General features: G+C 31.7%; 1 protein-coding gene across 1 annotated transcript in view; it reads left to right on the top strand.

Moving 5' to 3' along the window:
- The window catches only part of NiPp1 (nuclear inhibitor of protein phosphatase 1), a 51,361-nt gene that overhangs the window by 37,733 nt on the left and 6,043 nt on the right, over nt 1–7,585 (top strand). Inside the window, exons 6-7 of the mRNA XM_014422659.3 lie at nt 1,729–1,935; nt 5,554–5,674. Coding sequence (XP_014278145.1) covers nt 1,729–1,935; nt 5,554–5,674 — 328 coding nt within the window. The remainder of the gene's footprint in view (nt 1–1,728; nt 1,936–5,553; nt 5,675–7,585) is intronic.

Raw genomic sequence — 7,585 nt, 5'->3', positions numbered from 1 at the left:
CAAAGAAAAAACTTCATTTGTGGAACTTTATGTGACAAATTCATCTCATGAAATAAGTCTCATTATCGAGCCCATTAATATCATACTGCCTATTGAATGAGTGAAGTAAATTTTATTTGTTTTTATATTTACAGAATGACAAAACAAGAAATAAATTCACAAAAAAGCTTGGAGTAGCCCATCAGTTTGATTGACTTAAATATATATTTGAATATAAATTATATATACATATATACAGTTACAGTTACAGCCTTAATCAGCTCATATTTTGACGTCTGGTGATTGAGTAGATGTATATGTAGAGGTCCCGAACACAATAAAAGATCAGTCTTTGAGTTTACTTCAAACGTTTCATTTTGCACTCCCCCCCCTCTCTCTCTCTCTCTCTCTTTTTATTTTTAGTTTCACTTCAGTAAAAGATAACTTTCATATATATATATAATGTGATATCCTCTTTTTTTGTAAATAGTATATTTTTATGTATAAAGAGTTTTTAATGTGTTTTTATTTTATTTATTGTTTTGATATCGTTCATTTGCCTTGTTAAACCAAAAAAAAAGGTAACCAATTATGTTGAGTCAAATATGGAGTGGAAAGATCGTTATTCAAAATAAACGAGATGGCAGGGCGTCTTGTCAAAGTTCGTTGAATCGTGGCCATATTGAACAGATTCAAATATTTTAAAAACTTTATTTTAGCTTCCCATCATAATTGAAATTACAGTACATTTAAGAAAAAATAGATTAAGAATAAGTAATAAAGAAAATTATTCATAAAGGAAATCATAAGGCGCTAGTGTGGATTAGGGTGTTTATGGTGACCACACAAGACTTGAGGAAAGTGTTCTCAGACATCGAAAAATTCACTGGGGAAGCCGGAGAATTAAACCACATTCTCAAGGGCTGTGATCGCGTCATGGGCAGAATTGAGGTGAAAAATTCAGAAGACCTTCTGGATGGAGGAGATGCTGATGAACTGAAGGCTGCAGTGGTCTGCTGGGGGAAGAGAAGCATCCTTAAGCTGATCCATTGTTCATTTTTTGATCCATTGTTGATCATTGTTAATTATATGTTTTCCCCCTTTTGAGAGATAGCATAATTGAATGGTATTGTTAGTAACACTGCTTTCAGCTTATTTTATACTTATTGTTAGAATGGTATATTTTATTTTAGTACTGTTCATTGTTAGAATGGTATATTTTATGATTAGCACTATTCATTGTTAGAATGGTATGTTTTATGATTAGTACTGTGTATATATGGTATTTATACTGAGGACAGTATTCTTTTTTTTTAAATATATTATTATTAACAATATCCAATACCCAATTTACATTGAATAAAAACACAAAATAAAATTTAAAAAAATTAAATTGGTCCATGCCACCTGGACTCCGTTTTACAATGGAAACTAATAATATTAGTTTATAAATAAGTTTAAAAATTACAAACACAAAAGTACTAATCCTTTTTGTTTCATAATGAGGACCACTATTAGTGATATATGAGTTTAAAATTATAATGCAACGAAATTGTATTAAATATAAATTACGAGCCTAATGATATTACTATGCACTTTATTATGAAACAGGGCCATGACATTATATTAATGTGCCTACAGGTTGGAAAAGGTTGAGGACCTCTATTGTTATTCGACAACATTTAATTTAAATATTTAATTTAATTGTTATTTAATTTAATTATAAATTATTGTTTTTTGTTAATATAGAACTTAACTGAGTTCAATACTGCTCACAACAGACGGATATCCATGTTAGGAATTGGATCTGCTGAAGCAGAGGCTGCTGTTAGACCAAAGAGGAGACGACGATCTGTCACTTTCTCAGAAGAAGAGGAAGTCATTAATCCTGAAGATGTTGACCCTTCTGTTGGAAGGTTTAGAGATATGGTTCATACTACTGTTATTCCTAGCAAGGTATACAATGAAGTTTGTATATTTGTGAATCTTAATGTTTCTTTATATACTATATATAATATATTATATTCTATGTATATAATAGAAAGATTATAAGATAATTATATAATATACATAGATACTTTTGGATTTTACGGCTGGGACTACAGACCATGAACATCCTTGGTCTTCTTTCAAACATTTATTGCTTATGGGAGAAATGATAGCCTGGTGGGGTAATCATACCTCAATGCTACGAACCATGGTTTTCTTGATGCAGTGGCTACTTACAGCACCATAACCTTTGGAACCAATTCACTTAGATCTTTCTCTCCAACACACTGGGTTTTACAGATAATGTAAACAAATTAGTCTAAATCCATGGATTATGGATCAGCAGGTACACAAGGACTATATTTCTTTCCCTAAAGCAGACCATTCAAAGAAGTAACACTTGAAATAAAACAAAACTCAAATTTTCTATTTTTCTTTGTGGAATTGGAAAATGAACCATATGAACTTTTTTGTTGCTCTTAAGGTCTACCATCACCTCTTTACATGTTTCTGATCATTTACAAATCATTCTGTATATTTATATATAGGGCATTCAGTAACTCTTTCAGTTTCACCTCTGACTTCATAGAGTGTGATTCTTTCTAGCGTGTGTGCAGCCTATGAAACATTTTTGTTTTTTTCATGCTTTCATGGATTGTTTTATAATTTTTTGTTATTTTTATTTATAAAATGCAATCAGGCGATGAATCAAACATTTCACCCGATTTATTCCAAAACCTCAAACATATTACCGCTAATAAATCTGATGTAGACCTACAATCAGAATTCTAGAACTAATCTTTCACACTACCTCTATTTACTATCCCTTTTTCAAATTAACTTGCTTTTTTTTTTACCATTAGAGGGCAATTGTTTGTTTTGTTAAGTCTTCAAATATCATTGTTTTTTGTCATTAATTTTACTTTTCTCTTTTATTAAGAAGCATTATTCTCATCTATTTATTTTTTCTTTTAATTATAGCATTGTGTATAGTTAGGGGTGTCTTTTGTACGAGACTATACCCTCCTATAATCAACTGTTAAAAAAAAAGAAGATATATATTTATACAGTGAAGTCTCGGTTATACGAATATGAGGGGGTACCAAAAATTCTTCGTTATGTTGTAAAAATTATACGTATTTTGTATGCTGTTGAAAGAAAAACAAAGTAAAGTGAAAACAAAATTATTTATTGTATACAAATTTAATTGATCTTTAATCCGAATTTTTTAATTTTTGACAAAAAATTGTGTTAAGGTGTTAGATTCCTTCTCGCTAATTTCTTTCGCATATATAAAACGTTTTACATCTTCAAATGCTTCAAGAGCTTCTGCAAAAATGGAAGAGGCAAAGGATCTTCGTCATCGGAATCAGAATCGTTCGAGCTTATTATTATACATTAGGGAGTAGAATATAAACATAAAGAGTCATTTGGACCGGATGTTATTCGCGGAAAAAAGTTGTTTACTGTTTCGTTTTTCAGAGTATTTTTCATCCTTTGTCTTGCCACGGAAGAAAAAAAAATTTGTAGAACTGAATAAAATTTACTAATATGTACATAAAGCGGGTCCAAACTTTCCTTCGTATAACTGAATGTTTCGTATAACTAAGTTTCGTATAAATGGATAATAACATACACATAATTCAGGGGATTGAGAAATTCTTCGCATAACTGAATGTTTCGTATAAATGAGTTTCGTATAAGTGAGACTTCATTGTATATATATATATATATAATGTAATGGTTATATCAACCATGTAAGGCCCACCAGGCCAATCTGGTATAAAATAAATAAATAAAAAAGTAACTCTTTAGCAAAATTTAAAAAGGTTAAACTAGGCCTTATAATAATAATAATCTTTATTTATTCTGGGATTGATCCCTTTAGAATAATATACAGGCATCAAAATTAGGCTTTAGTGCCTTAGAGTAAAGATGAAATTACAAAACGTCATAAAATAAAATAAAACAATGAATTTGAAAAGATACAAATAAACAACAATAATTAATAGATTATATAAAATAATGATAGAACAAATAAAATAAAACCACATGTCATATCATATAACATAAGTTGACTTCTGACTATAAATAAAAAAAAAAAATGGTAAAAAATCAAACACAATTAAATTAAAAAATAATAAATGAAAAGATACAATGTCTGCTAATTTATATATTTACAATAATAAAAAAAAATCTGAGACATAAATTACAGAAAATATATAAAGCTTTTTTGAAACTTTCAATTGTTATATGAAGATTGGAAGGGTATTAGAACGACAAATAAAGGAGGGATTAGAATTCCATTGGGAAGAGGAATGGATAAGGAAAGATCTACCGAAAGCTGCGGTTCGATGAGCAGTTACATATAAGTCTGAAGGCCGTGAGTGTGTATTGTGGAAATGCACTGAGGATTTAAATTGAAGGATATCAGAGATGTACGACATTAATAGCGAGAAAAAATTGATATTTTGTGTTTTTGAAGCATTAAATTTTTTGTTGAATAGGAAGCATTAACTAAACTGTTTAAGTTAGATAATTTTCTAAAATTCTTTCTTTAAAAAAAAAGTAGAATTTGTCTGTGTTAAAATAATTTAAAGGGGGTTTATAAGTGGCTGAATAACAGAAAGTTTTCTTTTTTGTGAAATCATGTACTTGCCACTATTTTTTTGTCAGCCACCTACTGGACTACTAATTTCCCACTTTTAGAGAAACATCCTTGTTTAGCTAGTTTTAAGTCAATATTAACTTGAGGTTTGTTACAGGATAAGCTGAAATTTCTCCAGTATTATCAAAAAATATTGTGAAATTCGGTCTGCTCAAAGTATCAGTGTTTTAAGCCAAAATAATTGCAAATTTAAAGGATAACCAAACTATGTTTCTTGAATATGATTTCGTTTATTTTACAATGGTCCAATTGCAACTTAATTACTTGACTATTTTTTGAGTAATCACTTTGCATTAAAAAAAAAAAAAGTGAGTTTCAGGAATAGTTGTAATTGTCTGTAACCATAGTTGTGAAAAGAAATACTACTGGCACTACACTCAGTATCACTCATAAATTCCTGTATCGATGATTTGGCTTCAAAAATTGTATGCACTGTATGTATAGAGATTTTGTGATGAAACTTAGTCAGTATCCCTCAAGGAATGAAACATCATTTTTGTTATGAGTTTATTGTATCAAGTTACAGAGTTTTCTATTACAGACTATAGAGTGTTTTTGGCTTATGAGTTACATGGATTAAATTAATCTTGTAACTTAAGGGGTTCCTATATTAAGGCTCTGGGAAATGATAACTGAGAATCCGGGAAGTTTTCACATAATTAAAAGATTTATCACTTTTGAGCATATATAGTCAATGGAGACAGTAAAATATTTTGTTATTATATTATTATTACAAATTGTTTTTACAGTCTACTTTGGGCTCATGAAGAGGTAGTTCCTCCACCGAATTGGATAACTAAGGACCATTTTCCTTCCCTCCCACTTTTAATTATACGCATAAAAAAATCTTAACATATTACACAGCTGAACTACCCTATATGTCTTCATTAAATATAACTATTTGTTCCTTCTTTCAGAGGAATCGTTATGATGGAATAGGCCCTACTTCAGGATTGACTCATGAGGAAGTTAAGTTTGTACACCTTAAACATTTCTCTCACCCAACAGCCCAACTTTATAATGACCTTCCACATCCAGGTATCTTTTATTTCTGTATGTTTTACATTTATCCATAATAAAATGTAAACCATACACTCTTTATTTATTATTATCAACAAAATAATTTCAAATTTTCCTGCAGTGAATGATCTGTCTGTCACAGTTTAACCCTATTAGGATTCCTGGTAGCTAAAGTCCATTTTTGATCATTTTCTCATTTTTAAAGGCTTACTTTTAGTATATGGGAACGTCAGCATATAGAAGAGATTTAAAATCACTAATAACCTTTTGGTAATGAATAAAAGGTATATATAAATATACCATATATGTTAATATGAAACCAGAATTTTTGTTTGGAAAATATAAGTTAATTATATGAAAATGAAAACTGTATTTTATTTGAGGTATTTTCTCCTGCTAGCAGTGCATTTTCCTAGCTCTCTGACAATTTGTAGATGCCATGTTAAAAAAAATATATGAAGGAGATGGTCAGGGGTGCATTCAAAGAGAACAAAAAATATTGGAAGAAGATAGTTGACCGTACGAAGTAAATTGTAGGTAGATAGTCCGGGTGTCGGTAAATAAAGGTATCAAAATAGTAGAAGAAAACTATTTATTGTTTACCAACGTTTCGCCCCACTTTGCAGGACTGTCGGATTGAAACAAAGATTGTACATTCAAACAACTTTCCACATTACATCATACACAAGCTCTCAGACTCTTATATCCACTGTTTTATGCCTACTTCTCCTCACTCTCAGTAACCACCTCCCGCTCCCTTACTTTATAGATCCCTCCCTTATGGTCCCCTTTCTTATTGATAACATATAGAAGTTCTTACAATCAACCATTTCTTCACTATGCCTTGGACATAAGTCTCATAATAAACTGTTTTACCTTTTTACAAACACTAAAGATCCTATTCCCATTTTTTTTCTCATTTCAATACTTCATTACTTATTTTTAATAATTTTTACATACTTCACTTTACATTTTACCTACATTGTATTGTTCCAACTGTTTTCCAATTCTTCTGTGGCCAGTTGTTGTTCTTCTTCTGAGGTCTACTCTCTCAAGAACTGTCTAACATGTCCAGATAGTTCTCCCTGATTATCCTCTATCACATTGACCTTTATTTCCCTTGAGAGCCAGTCTGCAACAATGTTGTCTTTAACAGGCTTGTATGTGATATCAATATTATGCTGTTTGAGGATCTCCTTCCATTTTATTTTATTATATGACTCTTTCAACTTTCCTACCCACTACAACTGTCTATGATCAGTGTGGACCCTAAAGAACCTTCCAAACACATAGGGCCAGAAATGTTCCACTGCTCACATTACTAGATTACTAGAAGCTCCCGTTCTAAGACCCTTTATCTGGCTTCCACTTCTGTGAAATGCTGACCGGCATAGGCTACAGGATGCTCTCCCCCTTCAGTCTCCTGTGCCAACGCTGCCTCTAGAGCATACTCACTTGCATCCGTTGTGAGCGTAAACTGTTTCTCGAAGTCAGGGAATGCAAGAATCGGTTCCTGTTATAGCTGCTCAATGCATTTCCGGATGCTATGTGCTATGTTTTGTGTCACTCGTGATCCCTTTCTTTTATCAAATTATTGAGGGGCACAAGGAACTCTGCCATATCTGGAACAATCTTCTGATAGTAATTTAATGCTCCTAGTAATCGCTGAATCCCTTTCTCATCTGTTGGTAGTGCCATCCTTTGCAGGGCTGACTCCTTCTGGCCATCCAGTCTCACACCTTCCCTAGAGATGGTATGTCACAAAAAATTGATTTTATCTCATCCTTGACTGGAGAATCAGAACAGGCAACTCAGGCCCTGCCACAATCGCAACCTACATCCCACTATCCTCAACTTCAATCCCAACATTCTCATCCCTCTGTTCCTCAAACCTCATCCACTTCCCAAAAGCCTAATTATCAGATACCT

This window comes from Halyomorpha halys, unplaced genomic scaffold (assembly GCF_000696795.3).
Source record: "Halyomorpha halys isolate HHAL.00 unplaced genomic scaffold, Hhal_1.1 Scaffold384.1, whole genome shotgun sequence".
NCBI lineage: Eukaryota > Metazoa > Arthropoda > Insecta > Hemiptera > Pentatomidae > Halyomorpha > Halyomorpha halys.
The sequence above is the reverse complement of the archived record's forward strand: the minus strand, read 5'-3'. Positions and strand labels throughout refer to the sequence as shown.